Below are 17360 nucleotides of genomic sequence, written 5' to 3' on the forward strand. Positions count from 1 at the left end.
ACTTTAATAATTAATAAAGGGAAGGCTAAGGACCTTAGGTAAACTATTTTACTTACTTCGAAAGCTACGCCGTTATTAATATTACCTTTACTACTTAAGGCTTTAAACGTAAAAAACTTTTTCGACGCCGAAAAGGTAAAGGATATACGGTCCGAGGTACCTATCCTACTAAATTATAACTAAACGCTTTATACTACTAACTTTCCTACTATAAAAGAGCTTACCTTTCTTATAAAGCTAATAGGGGGGGAGGAGGATAAGGCTATAGGGGGGCCTAGTAATAATTAAGCCGATAATAAGCTATTAGATTTAAGTACGGATAGCCTAGTCGAAGACTTTAACGACGATTTCGAGCTTAATATAGGCTATATAGAGAAAGCGGTAGCTTCTCCGCCGGTTTAGGAGCGGCCTCGTAGAATAATAATAAGAAATTAGGGCTTAAGCTTTTATAAAAAACTATAGTAAAGTAAATACCTTTATTAAAGTTTTTTTATAGTATATCTTAATAACCTACGATTACGTAAGGTAGTAGCCTACGCCCTATCTACGGTTAAAATCGATTACCTTTTATAAACTATTAATAAGTACTATATACTTAGAAACTACCGGTAAGCGAAGAAACTTAAGAACTATTATAAGTATTAATTACCTACTATAAAGGAGTAGGACGCTAGCCTATTAAAAAAGAACGTTTATAAGCTAATAAATATACTAAAAGGCTATAACGTTTTACCGAGTAAATAGGTATATAATAAAAAGATAGACCCTTATATTAATAAAGTAAAGGCTAGGGCGAAATAGATAATATATAGTAACTTTAACAGGGACTCTTAGGCTATATAAAACGTTTACGCTACTATTATAAGTAGCGTGGCAGTTAAATACTTTTAAGCTATTATAGCTATAAAGGACTAAAAGTACCTTTAATACGACTTTAAAATAGTATTTCTTAATACTAAAATCCTTAATACCGTATAGTACTATATACGACTACTAAATAGCTTAGGCAAGCTACTAGGCAAGATATACCGGCTTAAAAAGGCATTATACGGCTTAAGGAAATTACCTATCTACTAGTACGAAATAGTAAAACCTATAATAGTTAAACTGGGCTTCGATATCCTTTTATTAAACCTTTACCTATTCTATTATAAAGAGATAGGTGCCCTAATAGTCCTATACGTAAATAACCTACTTATATTAACGCCTATAATAAAAATTATTAAAAATATTATTACCGGGCTAGAGAGTAAGTATAGTATTAAGAAATTAGGTAAGCCGAAGAGGTTCTTAGGTTTTAATATCGTAAGGAACCGCGGAAAGAGGTAGGTCTACTTATCTTAGGTAGCCTATATCGACGCCTTATTCGAGAAGTTCGGCTATAAAGATATAGCCGGCGTAATTACGCCGTGGTTAACTAAGCTGGAGCTCCCTTTTACGTAGAAGAAAATAACTGCGGAAGTAAAGAAATATATTCGGAAGACCGGTTCGTTAAACTAACTTTCTACTAATACTCGGCCTAATATTATTTTTACCGTTAACTACCTTTATAGAGGTAATTCTAAGCCCTTATTACGTTACTTAAAGTTAATAAAGTACTTTTTCCGGTACTTAGCTATTACCAAGAAGCTATATATTATATTGGGGGGTTCCGAGTTCTCGGTAAAAGATATAAAGCTTATAAGATTCGCAGATACCTTATACGCGGATATCTTACCTTAAAGATATTCTATTAGCGGCTATATTATCTTCGTGGCTAGTAGGCTAGTATTATAGAAGAGTAAGAAGCAGACCTTCGTCGCCCTAAGTACGACGGAGATAGAGTTTACTAACTTAACGCCTATAGGGTATTTATTATAGTAGGTATTAAAGATATTAAAAGATTATAATATACTATAGTTAAGGCCATATATATTATATATCGATAGTAAGAACGCCGAAATTATAGTTCTAAACCTTTAAAATATCGTTAGGACCCGGTATATCGATATATAATATAAATGGGTAGGTAAATAAATAAAGGAAGGAAGATTTAGTATTTAATATATCTTTAGGTTAGAAATACCGGCGGATAGATTTATAAAGGTACTATAAAGGGAGAAGTACGTAAAGTTTATGCAGCTATTGGGAATATAAGATTTTCCGGTTTAAGATATGCAGGAGAACGTGTATTTATATAGGAAAAAGGCCACTAGGGTATTGGGCAAAGGAGTTAAAGGAAGTGGGAAGAATCTAGGCGTATATTGGCCTTCGGAGGATATTAACGATGGCTTCGTTTTGGACGGCGGTGTGCTGTCTGTGGGGGGGTGTGGGGCACTAAAGGGCCCAGGTTTTCCCAGACCCACACCGGTTTGCTCTTGGGGCTGGATTTTCTTACTGTTTTCTTTTGAACCAACAACCAACTACTGTAATACTAATTTGCTTACTAATTTTGGCCATTTTTTGGCCTCATTTTCGCCGCCGGTGACTTTCCTAGGTCGCCAGCCCAACAACTTGAGCTTTCCAATAGGTAGACAGGCAATATATCAACATACTGTCCGTGTAAAAGAGCCATGTGGCGTAGAACGCACAAAGGTGTCTGGGACATAAACAGTAAGGTAACCGCATACTGTCCTCGACGCCCTATGTGAGAATGAAATCCTCGCATTCTTGCTGCATGCTCGGCGGCCTGAACAGAACCAACAGACTCTGGTTACCCCAGAGGTCTCTGCAGAGGACCTGTCGGGTGTCGCCCGGCTGATAGCACAGGTGGGGATGCCGGTGCATCTAAGCAGTCGAAAAAGCGCAGCAACAAACCAACGTGCATAATGAATGTATGTGGGATGCTGCAATCATCAGGAGTAAACCACACAGGGCTTCCAGCATGAAATCAACCAACTCCCTTCTACACCGTACACTGACATTAACGTGCCACTTCGGTCGAAAGAGCAAAGGATGCCATGGTCGAGACTCTACCCCCACCTGGATTTAAGAGATAAAACCCCCTTCCTGGAAAGTCCTGTATCGCCGAGGACTTTTGTCCAACTACGAGACAAGCTGAATCGGACAAGATGATTGAAAGTATACCGCAGCAGGCCGAGTGCCTCGCCGCAGCGGGACTCCAGAACCGAATCCTTCTTCCCACTTCTCCAGAATATGCATCCCGAATCGAAGCATACTGGAGCAAGAGCTCCCAGCTCAAACCGGCTTGCTTCATACAGCCAACCTCAGCCACCGAGGTCGCCGACGCACTGAAGGCCCTGGTTGCTGCAAAGCAAACCTTCGCCGTCCGCTCCGGGGGGTGCAACTTCTGGCCAAGCAACAACATCGACCATGGCGTCACCATTGATCTTGGTCAGTTGGCCTGGATCAAGTACAACCCCGATGACGAGACAGTGAGCATTGGGCCAGGCGCGCGTTGGGGCCAGGTTTGTTCTCTCTCCTTCTCCCTGCCCTTCATACTCCGTGTGGGATGATGCCAACTTCAGCTGCGGCTAGGTCTATGAATACCTCGCCAAATACGACCGCGCAGTGGCAGGCGGCCGTGAAGCTAGAGTGGGCGTGGGCGGACTACTCCTCGGCGGCGGTAACACTCTCTTCACGGGGCGTCGCGGTTTTGCCTGCGACAATGTGATTGAGTACGAAGTCGTCCTGGCCAACGGAAGCATCGTCAAAGCCACCGCCAGCGGCGAGTACAGCGATCTTTTCAGGGCGCTCAAGGGCGGCGGCAATAACTTTGGTATTGTCACCTCCTACACCATGCCCGCAATCCCATGCGCTTCCATCTGGGGCGGGCTCGTCATACTCCCCCCAGATATCATGCCCGCGGCGGCCGACGCCTTTGTCGATTTCACTAGCAACCTGGAAAAGGATCCAGACAGTAACTTGATCCTCATGATTGCCCATCTCGAGCCCAAGCCGGGCACCGTGATTGCCGGCTTGTACGCGAACGTGGCGGGTGTCGAGAAGCCGCCAATCTTCGACAAGTTCCTCACGTTCCCCGAATTGTTCACAACATACAAGAAGACAACCCTCGTTGAGTGTCTGAATGCAACGGCCCAAGGGACTGGCTATCAGTAAGCCCACTTTCGTCTTCGTTACAAGGCAGTCCGGTAACTGGTGTACATCGGTGCTAATCATCATCCACAGCGGCGTCTGGTTTGCCTCCTCCTTTGCCAACAACCCGGCCATCCTCCGACGGGCCGCAGAACTACACCAGGAGCTGGCAGCTGAGTTTGAGGCGCACATCACCGACCAGGACTTCCAGACCCAGTGCATCTTCCAGCCGCTGCCGCGCGCCTTCGCGCAGAACTCGGTCAAGTTGGGGGGTAACATGTTAGGGTTGGAACGTAACAAGGTCGACGGTGTGCTTTGGAGCGCACATATCATGGTTCGGACAGCGGAGCAGGAGGCGTGGGCCTACCCGCGTGTGCGCGCTTATGTCGAGAAGGTGCGCGCTTACGCCGCTGAGGTCGACGGGCTCCTCCCCTGGATCACGGCCAACTACGCAAACCCGGAACAACCGGTGCTGGAGAGCTACGGACCGGAAAATGTTGCGCGGATCCGGGAGGTTGCCAAGAAGTATGATGCCGATGGTGTTTTTCAGACCTTGTGCCCCGGGGGTTTCAAGATTTCCAAAGTCTAAGACTTTGGGTTCTACGCAACGATCAGACAGCAAAACAGAATACATAAAGATGAATCCGATCTATCTGTCCGTTTTTATTTACTCAGTCCTCCTGATACATAGGCTGTTGGTCAACTTTGCTGGGGGCTGGTGCAACCCCAAGCTTTGAACAGGTCTCATTGACAGACCTCGGCACACACCACGCTACCTGGTAATTATTCTTGCACAACACTCCTTTTTTGCCTGCATATGCTGACCCAGAACAGCTGAAATATATACCTACCTACATTGCCTGAGGTACCTTACCCAAGAGGTTTATGGTGGGAGAGAATACTAGATCGTTCGAAGTCTTGGCGCTGCCCATCAAAGCGTTGGCGGCCTGTTGATCTTTCTACCCATCAATTACAACATATTCCCTTTGCTTATCGCTATCCCCTGTAGCTTCCTCCCTCACCTTTTCCCTTTCTCTTTTTTCCTTTTCCTCCCTTCCGGTCTGGCCTTCCGCACGGTCGCTGGCCTCTTTCAAAACAAGCCTAGAGAAATGCGTGGCCAGACAGGTGTCAGTACCAAATCTCGCAGTTGCAAGGTCACTTGAGAAGATAACTAGAACCAGGTTTACCTGTGGTTGCCGACACGCTGCAAAACACGAACCTGTAGTCATGTCTTTCCACCATGACGTTAGGCACATTGGGCCTCAAGCACGTCCCACCCGGTAGATCGCAAGGACGGGGTTTGTGATACTGGGTTTGGCGTTGTGCCAGGTTCTCTCCTGTCAACCTCATGGGGATGTCTACAGACAGATTTATCGCCGTTCCACGCTCGGTCGAGCACACAAAAGCATCACACGCCTCTTGAGGTAGGGACAAAAGGCCATGCGAACCCCGCAGACAGGAACATCTTTGGTGGTGTTGGGTTCGTCAGGTCCGCGCCTGGAGCACATTGATAAGCGACGCTGCACATCTCGTTTTGGTCTGGTAGGAGTTGCTCGTGCTGGTGAGCGTGGGCGCGTTCTTTGTCTACCAGCTCCATTGGAGCTTGTACGGAACCCAACGTAAGCCTGCTTTGGCTTGCTCCAGGTGTACTCGTAGGCAAGCCCGTTGATTTCCTACCGCCTCTGCCTTGAACCGCTATTTATGGGACCAGCTTGTTGTCAGTGTAGTGTATGTGCATGTGCAATATTCAAGTCTGGGGGGAGAAATGACATTGCATCTCTGGCATTGTTCACCGAATGTTTGATTTGATGGTGGGTTGCAACCACACCACTTTTCTACAAAAGAATTGATCAAAACGGCATCTGGGCCCCATCCGTATTGTCGTGCTGTGGTCATGACGGCACAGGCTCTGTGACTTGTAATATTAAGGTGGACGTGACGGTCGGCTTGAGCTTTGATGGAGAGCCAACTGGTTGTGGCACAACTAGAGTGCGTCCCGGATGACTTGATACACGCATTTTGTCCTATGACTATCCCCTGGTGACCAGTATAAAAAAGTCCTTGATCTCTCTCGAGTAGTCATGACCCAATTAGTCAACCTGAAATTTTGATAGGTATTGATTGCTCTTATGACATTGAGTAATCATGACATTATCCGTGGCAAGACTGGCTGAGGTTGGATCACTTTATCTAGACCAACATGTTTACTTCAGTCTTAACCAGGAGACAGACAGCTGATAGCAGTTGGCAAAGCGTCATCAGTTGAGCCTGCAACACTGCGATCTGAGTACCCAGTAACATGAAACCCAGAGTGGAGTCTGTGCGGCTCTGTAAGGTCATCTGGGCGACTGGCATGGGTCATTTCGTAGTTAGATTTCAAGTACTGTGTTACTGGCGTGACGCAGCACATCTAGACTGTTATTTGCAGGGAAATCCAACGCTGATTTCGGAAGACATACTGCCAAAAACTGAGGAATATTTCTCTCCTTATCTTCTGCATTCATACCCCTCAGTCTTTTAATGAACAATGAATATATAAGCGCCGATAGAAAATGAAAATCGAAAATAAAACGGGAGGTAAAAAATATAGGTACTTCGGTACATCGAGCTCGTATTTTTAGGCTCTTAGGCAGAATAGTTATAAAGTATAGCTCTTCGTATATCTAGATATTTACCACTCCGATCTTTAAAGCCGCTGGATATACCGAATCGGGGTAGTCTCGTCAGTTCAGTGCGTATATAGATAAGCGAGAGAGATAGTAAAATAATATAATTTAAATTCCCCCTTTAAACGCAGTTATCCGTCGGCTACTAACTATACGGCGGGTTATTATCCCGCTAGCGGGAGGGAAGAAAAAGATTATAAAGTTAATCGACTTAATTGAAAATAGTAATTAAAAAGTATTTTTCTAGAAGATAAGCGTACGTAAGTATTAAGTTTACTTACCTTAGGTTAGTAATATTAATAACGTATATATTAATAAAAGAATTTAAAAGGTTTTCTATAGTAATCCACTTAATGCTTATATATAACTAAATGCCTAATTACTTTATATAATCTAATATCTATCCCGTAACTCTAGCGGAACCTAGAAAGCTCTATAGAATACTATCTTTCCTTCTTTTAACCTTTTATAAAGCCTTTTACTTTCTAAGTTAAATCTCTAACTATTAAAGGATATTTATTAACGTGTAGGTACTACTAAGTAGCTTACTTATCACGGTTCTGGAAGACAGTGGGGCCACGAGGGACCAATCAAGACTAGACCGCGCCGTCGAGCGGGGCTCACGGTCCTAATGGGCAACAGACTAATAAGATGGGGACCGGGGACCGTGGTGGGGCTCACGGTCCACGGTCCGGCATCGGCTAATCAGGAGCGGACCAAAGACCGTCTATAAGTTAACGGTCCACGGTCCACGGGTCTATATATACGGAGGAACTGGCCGGTATAAATAAATAGTTCCGTAGTATATAATATAAGTTATAATCGTTAGTATTTAGACTATTATAATAAAGATAAGCTATTATTATATATTATTTAACTATACCGAACCAGGATTATTTAAAAGTACCTTTAATTAATATCCCTTTTAAAGATTCTAGATAGGGGTTCGTTATACGTTATATATTTACTTTAACTCTATTATAAATAAATTAAAGGCGTCTTTTTACTACTATAGCCGGACCTAAAAATATTTAAATAAGAGGCGTCTCGCCTAGCCTAGGCGCCGAGGGACCTTCTAGATATATACCCTCTACTGTAAAGTAAGTTATTAAGCGTTTTAAAAAAACTCGAGGACGAAGTTTAATAGACCCGGAAATAGATTTTCGCTATCTCGATTACGTTTAAGTCGATTATTAAGTTTTTAATACCGGAACGCTATAGAGGAGAAAAGGTAAAGCTTAAAGGGTTTTTAATCTAGTTTAAAACCTATTTTCGTTAATACTTAAACTAGTTTATTAACGAAAAGTCGAAAGTAATTTTCGTAGCTATTAAGCTTAAGGATAAAGCTTTTATATAGTTCGAGCCTATCTTTAATAATTATTATAAATAGGAGCGGGAAAACTAAAAGAAGATTACTATAAAGTACTTCGAAAGCTATTATACTTTTAAAGTTAAGCTTAAAAAAATATTTAGGAAGTATAATAAAGTAAGGTATATATAGAGGAAGCTTTTAAGCTTATACTAAACGCGTTTAACGGTTAATTACGTAGCTTAATTTAAAATCGATAGCTTACGTAATATTATTAACGATAAAAAGTTAATATAGCTTTTTTACTATAGCTTTAAGGAAAAAATAAAGAATAAATTATATAAGGAATTAAGGCTTAATATTATTAATAAGTATATCGTTATAACTATATAAATCGACGATTAGTAATTCGAGTATTATACGGAGAAAAGGAATTATAATAAAAGTATTTACGGTAATAACTATAAAGGATATTTTAATAATAATTATTTTAACGATAAATATAAATAAAAATATTTTAATATTAATTACTCTAATACTATATATTTAGGACCGATAAACATCGATACTATATAATAATAAAGACTATAAAGCTAGGGCTAGGGTAAAGATAACCTTAAGTATTTTAATTACGGTAAAGTAAGATACTTTAAAAAGGACTATAAGGTACTTAAACGTCTTGGATAGAAAAAGGAAATCGTATTAATTACTACGTTAAAGGGACCGAAGGTTATAAAAGTAGTAGCTATTAAATATTAATATGGTAAAGCGGTAAGCTCCGAAGAAAACTTTAATTAGTATATCGGATAAAAAAATATAGAGTTTTAAAAAATAAAAAAACCTTAAAAAAGCTAAAAGCGAAATATAAAGAAGGAGATCTTTAAATATAGGTATTATAAAATTAATTAATATAAATCGTTACGGAAATTATTACGGAAGTCGCTAAAAATAAAGGTCTTACGTAAGGACCTATTAAATAAACGATACTAAAAAGGTAATATAATAAATATAAAATTAGTATTTTATAAAATATATTATAGCCTATAAAGCTTTTATATAAAAGCTAGGAAAAATATTAAAAAGGTAAAAAAGTCGTTAATATTAAAATCGCGAAGTTATTAAGGAATATATTAATACCTATATAATATATATCCTATAAGGGAAATACGGTATAGCTTTATCTTAGGTATTTAAAATATCGGAGAGTACTTTAATTTTAATATATTATATATAAATATATAATGTATTATTAAAGTAAGTCGCTATACGGCTACTAACCGGTATATAAAGTAAATAAAGAGGGTAAGTTATAGTTAATTAAAAAAACTATAGCCCGATAGGAAAACGCTTAATAGAAGGACCTAAACGATTATATTTTATAAAAAGTTTAAAACCTAATTAAACTAAAGAATAACCTTTAAATTATATAGATTATATTAAAGTATATAAAGTATTACGTTAAATAAGTAAATAGTTAAAATATAAACGATAATATATATTTATAAAAGAAAGTAATACTAAAATAATACCTAAGCTTAGATTACGCTATATATTTACGGAAAAAAATTAAACGATATTATTAAACTAAAACGCTTAAAATTAAATAAAAAAATTATTATCGAGCGTAAATATAAAAGAATATTAAAAACGGAAAATAAAAGGAAGTTAAACGGGTATAATTAAAAGATTTTATATTATTAAATAATCCGGGGTAGGAGGACGCTTTTAAATAATATAATTATTTAGGAAATAACTTACGGCTTTTCGCGAGGACCGTTAACCTTTAACGGATTACGAACGGTATTTTCGAAAGTATTAGCGTAAAGTAAAGGTATAGAATAACGATCCGGCGTTTATTAGCGAAATCGCTACTATATAAAGAGAAAGTAAGAAAGATAAACGCCTTTAGGTTACTATACGATAAAGGGATCTTTAGGTAATAATATTAATAAACGATAATATAGAAATAAATTTAATTTCGCTATAGTTTATATATTAAGCCTATATACTATAAAAGAAAAAGAAAAAATAGGTTATTATATAAAAATTATTTCTTATGTAAAAGGTTTATAGAGAAATACTATTTTTAAATATTATAGTTAAAGGAAAAATAATATTAATTATATTCGATATTATAAATATAGGACCCTCGAAGGATATAATCTTAAGGTAACTATAGTATAAAAACTATAATCTAAATATCGATTAGAGGGATAGTAGTTACTTACGATTAAAAGAACTTTAAAAGTATTTAATTAACAATAAGAGATTAAAAATATATATAAAGTAAAGTATAAAATAAGTACCCTTTACGGTACTACCGTAAGGAATATAGGAAGTAATAGTATATTTTATCGATATAGGCGGTAAGATCGAAGAAATAGAATCAACAACGTTAATAAAGATATTAAAGGTTAATAAATACGTTTACTATAATAACGTAAATAAAGGTAAGAAAAAGGTAGTACCGGTAAAATATCGAAGATACCTAGCCTTTACGGCTAAATATTTAAAGGGGCTTTTAAAGCGAGGACCGTAGGACTATAAAATTAAATTAAAAAAAAAAATTAAACTACGGTTATTTAAAGTCTACTATATTAACGATAAGTAAAGTAAAGAGTTATAGAAATATTTAAACGAGAATTTAAAAAGAGGATATATTAGGGAGTCTATATCGCTAGTAAAATACCCTATATTCTTCGTACCGAAAAAAGATAATAGCTTATAACTATATATAGATTACCGTTAATTAAATAACGAGACGGTAAAAAATAATTATTTACTATTATTAATATTTAAGTTACGGAATTAACTAGTAAAGGCGCGATATTTTATATATTTAAATATATTTATTAGGTACGCCTATATATAAATTAAAGAAAAAAATAAATAAAAAGTAGCGTTTCGTATACCCTATAGTTATTTTAAGTATTTCGTAATACTATTTAGGCTAACTAATATACCCGCGATATTTTAATTTCTCGTTAATTATATAATACGGAAGTATTTCGATAAAATAATAATATATTATTTTAATAATATTCTTATTTACTTACGTACTTTAAAGAAGTATAAACGGTATATACGAAAAATATTTAACGTACTATATAGAACTAGACTTTTAATTAATAAAAAAAAAGCGAGTTTTATATATAAAAGATAATATATTTAGGATATTTAATATTATTAAATAAAGTTTATATAGAACCGGAGAAAATTATAGTAATGAAGGACTAGTTTACGTTATAGTTATAAATATATATTAAAGAATTTTTAAGATTTATAAATTTTTATCGGATATTTATCTAGAACTATATAAGTATTATAAAACTATTTAATTATTTAATTAAAAAAAACGTAGAGTTCCGGTAAAGGTAGAAAAAGGAATAGGCTTTCTAGAAGCTAAAAAAGGTTTTTTCGAAAGATCCGGTATTTAAACTATTAAACCTTAGTCGATTATTCGAAGTCGAGGTAAATATATTAAACTATACGATCGGTAAATAATTAAGGTAATAAAATAATAATATTAAGTTATATTTAATAACCTTTTTTTTAAAGAAGCTTAAGGAAATACGTTAAAACTATTTAATTTACAATAAAAAACTATTTACTACTATTAAAGCGTTCGAGGAGTAAAGGCTATACCTTAACAATATTAAATATAAAATATAGGTTTATACGGATTATAAGAATCTATAGTATTTTACTATTACGAAAGTCCTTAATGCGCGGTAAATATAATAATTAAAGTTCTTTTCGGAATTTAACTTTTAAATTAATTATAAAAAAGGTTTGGAAAATATTAAAGTAAACGTATTTAACCGGCGAGCTAACTACTATCAAGATATACCTAAAGAGTTATTATTATTATTTAAGGAGGCGCTAGATAATACTTTTAAGTTTTATTATAGCCGTAAATAGAGTATTACGTAATATATTAGAAAAAAGGCTATTTTTAATAAGTATTAAAGGAAATTAAATAACGATATTATAAAATAATATTAATAGGAGAAGCCAGAGCTATAAAGTATTTAAAAAAATAATTAAAAAAGATTATAGTATAAGAATCGAATATACGTAAGGCTAGGTAATAAGATAGTATTAATAATAAAGATCTATATATTAAAGCTCGGAGGATATATAAATATCGTTAAAACTATAGAAAAGATTAAGTAGTACTTTAATTAGCTAAGGATTAAAGACGACGTTAAGGAAGCTATTTAGTTATACTATACGTACGAAAGAACGAGGGTTACGAGGTATAAGCCCTATAGATTTCTAAAGCTACTACCGGTAGTAAAACGGCTATAGAGTTTAGTTATAATAAACTTTATTATTAAATTACTAAAGTTTAAAAATATAATAACTGGCGTTAAGTACGATAGTATATTAACGGTAATCGATAAGCTTACGAAATAAATATATTTCTTACTTTATAAAGAAATTTAGTCGGTAAAATAATTAGCGGATATAGTACTATAGTATATTATATTAATATATATATAATTAAAAGAGTTTATTATAGACCGCGATATTAAATTCGTATCGAAATTTTAAAGAGCGTTAATAACGAGGCTAGGGGTAATAAATAAAACGTCTTTGGTTTATTACCTTTAGATAAACGGTTAGACGGAACGGCTTAACTAAATCGTAAAATAGTACTTACGGAATTATATTAATTTCGAGTAAGATAATTAAATTAAATTATTACTTACGGTATAACTAATATATAATATATTATTAATTAAAATAGTTAAAGCTATACCGTTTTTCGCGAATTTCGGTTAAAAAATAAACTTACGGTAAGGACCTACGATTAAAGTATTTAAAGCTAGAATTAAGGTAAATAAAATATATATATTCTATAGTAAGTTTAAATAAAAACTAAAGTTTATAAAGGAAAGGATATAAAAATATTATAATATTAAAAAGCTCGAAGGACCTTGCCTTAAGGGGAAGGATATAATATTCCTTTTTATATATAATTTATATATTAAAAGACCTAATAAAAAGCTAGACTATAGAAAAGTAAGACTATTTAAAGTTAAAAGGAAGATATTAAAAACGATATTCGAATTAGAGCTACCTAGTATAATATATTTACGGTTATATACCTTTTATATCTTACTTCTGGAACTCGTACTATACGTAAGTAAGGCTAATATATAGGTAGTGGCGGAGGACGAAAAGAAGGAATATAATATAAAAGAAATACTAAATTTACGGTTTAATAAAAGTTAATTAAAGTATTTAGTTAATTAATTAAAGTATCCGGCTATAAATAATTCGTGGGAGCTATAGGTATACTTTAATTATTTAAATAAGTAAAAAGAATTCTATTAATAATACTTAGACCGGCTAAAATTTAAAATAAATTTAGAAAAGCCTTATCGGGTTTTTCTAAATTTAAAACCTTAATAAAAATCGAATTTATACCTTCGACGTAATAATTAATATATTATACGTTATACTACGAGGTTAATAAGTACGAGAGAATCTAGGCTTAATTAGTACTATATACCTCTACTACCGTAAAATAAAATCGAAGATATACTATTTACGAAAGGTAGTAAAAAGAGAGATCTATACTTAAATTTACGAAAATATATTTATAAATTTAAATATAGAAGAACTTTGGTAAGAGTCGAACCTACGCCTTCGATACCGTAACCGATATACTATATACTATACTATAAGGTTAAAAAGTATAAGGAAAGTAAAATATAAATAGTATTACGCGCCTTAGGTACTTTAAAAAGTAAAAAGCGCGCTACGGGCGGTATCTAACGTAATTAAGAAGGAAGGACCGACTATATTAAGGTCGAAAGAAAGATCGGAAGGCCAATTAAAGCCTAAAAAGGGGTCCGGGACGGGAGGAGACTACGGAACGGTATCCTAGGCGGCGTCCGGCCATATAGGAGTACCTAGCAAAAAAGTAAGAGGCGCCGTAACGGTAGATTGCGCTACTTGGGTATCCTCCTTCTGGATATCCCGCGCGAAAAGACGCTTCTCGCGATTACGAAGAGAATAGTATATTCGTTTTATCCCGATAAACTAAGTAGTTAGTTACGAAAGCTAGTTTTCGAGCTTTTACTCTTTACACTCGAGTCTATCCTACTCTTTTATCGTTCGGATTACTATAGAATAGTTAATTATAGTATAGGAAAAAAAGGAAAATCTACCTACGAGTAAAACTAATATCCGATCTATTATATAGGATTTTATAGCGTACGTATTCGGCGTACCGTAAGGATTTAGGGGCTATAATATAAAAAGATTTAGCGGTAAAATAAGTAAAATATAGTATTACGGTAAAATTATAGCGGCGGATTTAGGAAAAAAGGATAGAGGCCTATTTAATTTTATAATAACGTTTTTATATACGGTTAAATATAATAAAGGTAAGGAGAAAAGGGAAGGAAAAACCTATAATATAGTTAATAGTAAAAGAAGACTAAGCCGCAGGGGCTTCGGCCTGGAGAGGGAGCATTATATTACGGTTCTGGAAGATAGTGGGGCCACGAGGGACTAATTAAGACTAAACCGCGCCGTCGAGCGGGGCTTACGGTCTTAATAGGCAATAGATTAATAAAATAAGGACCGGGGACCGCGGTAAGGCTTACGGTCCACGGTCCGGCATCGGTTAATTAAAAGCGGACTAAGGACCGTCTATAAATTAACGGTCCACGGTCCACGGGTCTATATATACGGAGAAAGTAGCCGGTATAGATAAATAGTTCCGTAATATATAATATAAATTATAATCGTTAATATTTAAACTATTATAATAAAGATAAGTTATTATTATATACTATTTAGCTATACCGAACTAGGATTATTTAGAAGTGCCTTTAACTAATATCCCTTTCAAAGGTTCTGGATAGGGGTTCGTCACATTACTGCCCTACAAACTAATTTTATAGTGGGCAGTACTGCTGTAAGTAGTAACGGAACTTCCCGCTTTTATAAGGGACCTTTAAAGACTTATAGGGCTACTATAGCTTAAGGCCTAGTTAATAAATACTAAAACCTTCTAAAGTAGCTACAAGCTTATATAGTAAGTTGCTACAATAGTGTGATTTATAGGGCACCTTTACTACCGAAGGTTCTATAGATTTCCGTAAGTCTATACTAAACTCCACCTAAGCCCACTAAATACCTAAAGTATTATAGGGGCTTCTAGGGCCTATAGGACCTATAGTAGGCCTACGAAGGCCTATATATAGACCTTTCCTCTTTCCTGTAAAATAGTTCTTTAGTATGTAATATAAGTCACAATCGTTAGTATTTAAACTATTATAATAGAGACAAGCTATTATTATATACTATTTAGCTGTACCGAACTAGAATTGTTTAAAAGTGCCTTTAACTAGTGTCCCTTTCAGAGGTTCTGGATAGGAGTTCGTCACACTAAGGCTAATAAGCTAAGGCTAAAGGCAATAAAGGCAATTCTTATTCCTTATACTAAAATAATGAAAAAACATATAAACTAACTACAACACTACAAATATACCCTCAACAGGGTCTCTAAATAAACATACCTGCGTAATAGTAGCTCGCTCGCAATCTACACTCTACGTAGGACAAAAAAAAGACTCTATAGGCTCGCAAGCTATATAATAAGCACCTAATCGGCCTAATTAAAGGGCCAGAATTGCCTACACGCGTGCAAAGCATAAAAATATAAAGAAATAAAAGTCGATATCCTATCTAAAATAAAATGCCCGAAGTAGACCACTTATATATATAACTCTTAAACTCCCGATTCCCCCAAGAGCCCTACTTCCTTACTTAAACCCTTAGGCCTATAGCCGCACCCTAAACCAATATCTTACTATATTACAGTGCTTTACCTTCCTTCGGCAATACCGTTATATCCTCCCGCTTCCGCTTGCGCACTGCTGTATTTTACAGCAACCCTATATAGGTTCTATATTATAGGCCTATTAGGGCATACCAGCTAACACCGTTAAAAATAGTACTATTAGCAGTTTCCCGTATAATATCTATTTACTACGTTACTCTATAGGTCTGTAATCTAAAGCTTATAGAGAAGCTATAGCGAACTATGCGCTTATAGTAGTGCGTAACGGAAGTAAGAGAAAGGATATAACGGTAATACTAAAGGAAGTAAGACTACTGTTATTATAGTGAGTAAGACGTTATAGTATAGAGGCTTTAAGTGCTTATACTTAGTTTAATATAAATGCTTTTAGTGTATATATATTATTAATTTATATTTTTACTTACTTACTTACTTATTCTATATATAAGATTAAGAGGAGAGGAGAGGTTTATTTATATAAGTGTGCTGGTCTTCCAGCAGGTTCTGTGGGGCACTGGACCCTTGGTGAGTAGCAAGGTACTCTGTGGGACAACTAAGTTATAGAGAGTATAGCTTAGTTCTATAGACTTCGATATCCTTCGATAGCTAACAAATCTTCCCTTAATATTTTCTAAGTAGGTTTATAGAGAAAAAGTTAGAGGACTTACCCGGCACCTCAACACTTAAGTTTTACCTAGCACTTATTATGTGCTACACGTTAATATATATAAAAACTGAACTGAGGAAGGACGTCGTTTTATAAAGTACGACAATTCGATTATAGAATTCAAATCCGAAATCAAGTATATATATTTGAAAGCTGAAATTAAGTCTTGACAGGGGGGTAGGGTGGCGGTGGCGGTCCTAACCACACACCCCCACCCAAAACTAAAAGCGGTAATATATTTCCCTCGACCGGGAAGAATATAGACTGTCATTTCCAGGGAAATCTAATGCAAATTTCGGAAGATATACGGCTAAAAACTAAGGGATATTTCTCTTTTTATTTTATATATTTATACCCCTTAGTCTCTTAATTAACTTAAAGTATTAAAGTTGTCACGGTTCTGGAAGACAGTGGGGCCACGAGGGACCAATCAGGACTGGACCGCGCGATCGAGCGGGGCTCACGGTCCAGGTGGGCGAACGAATAAGATGGGGACCGGGGACCGCGGTGGGGCTCACGGTCCACGGTCCAGTCTCGGCCAATCAAGAGTGGACCGAGGACCGTCTGTAAGTCAACGGTCCACGGTCCCAAGGTCTATATATACGGAAGAACTGGCTGGTGTAGATAGACAGTTCCGCAGTATGCAATACAAGTCACAATTGTTGGTATTTAGACTATTGTGATTGAGACAAGCCATTGTTGTATACTATTTAGCTGTACCGAACCAGGATTGTTCAGAAGTGCCTTCAACCAGTATCCCTTTCAGAGGTTCTGGATAGGGGTTCGTCACATAAGTGCCGATAAAAAATAAAATTCGAAAATAAAACGCCATCGGGGATGCCGCATAGACGAACACAC

General features: G+C 36.0%; 1 protein-coding gene across 1 annotated transcript; it reads left to right on the forward strand.

The window, feature by feature from the left end:
- Positions 1-2840: 2840 nt before the first annotated feature.
- Positions 2841-4624, forward strand: QC764_501820 (uncharacterized protein; the record flags this gene model as incomplete). Its single annotated transcript, XM_062947439.1, has 3 exons — positions 2841-3407; positions 3478-4055; positions 4129-4624. Exons 1-3 carry the CDS (start codon positions 3051-3053, stop codon positions 4622-4624), a joined length of 1431 nt encoding a protein of 476 aa, XP_062798514.1. The 5' UTR covers positions 2841-3050.
- Between the last annotated feature and the right edge of the window lie 12736 nt (positions 4625-17360).

The sequence above is a fragment of the Podospora pseudoanserina genome, chromosome 5 (genome assembly GCF_035222485.1).
Source record: "Podospora pseudoanserina strain CBS 124.78 chromosome 5, whole genome shotgun sequence".
Lineage (NCBI taxonomy): Eukaryota > Fungi > Ascomycota > Sordariomycetes > Sordariales > Podosporaceae > Podospora > Podospora pseudoanserina.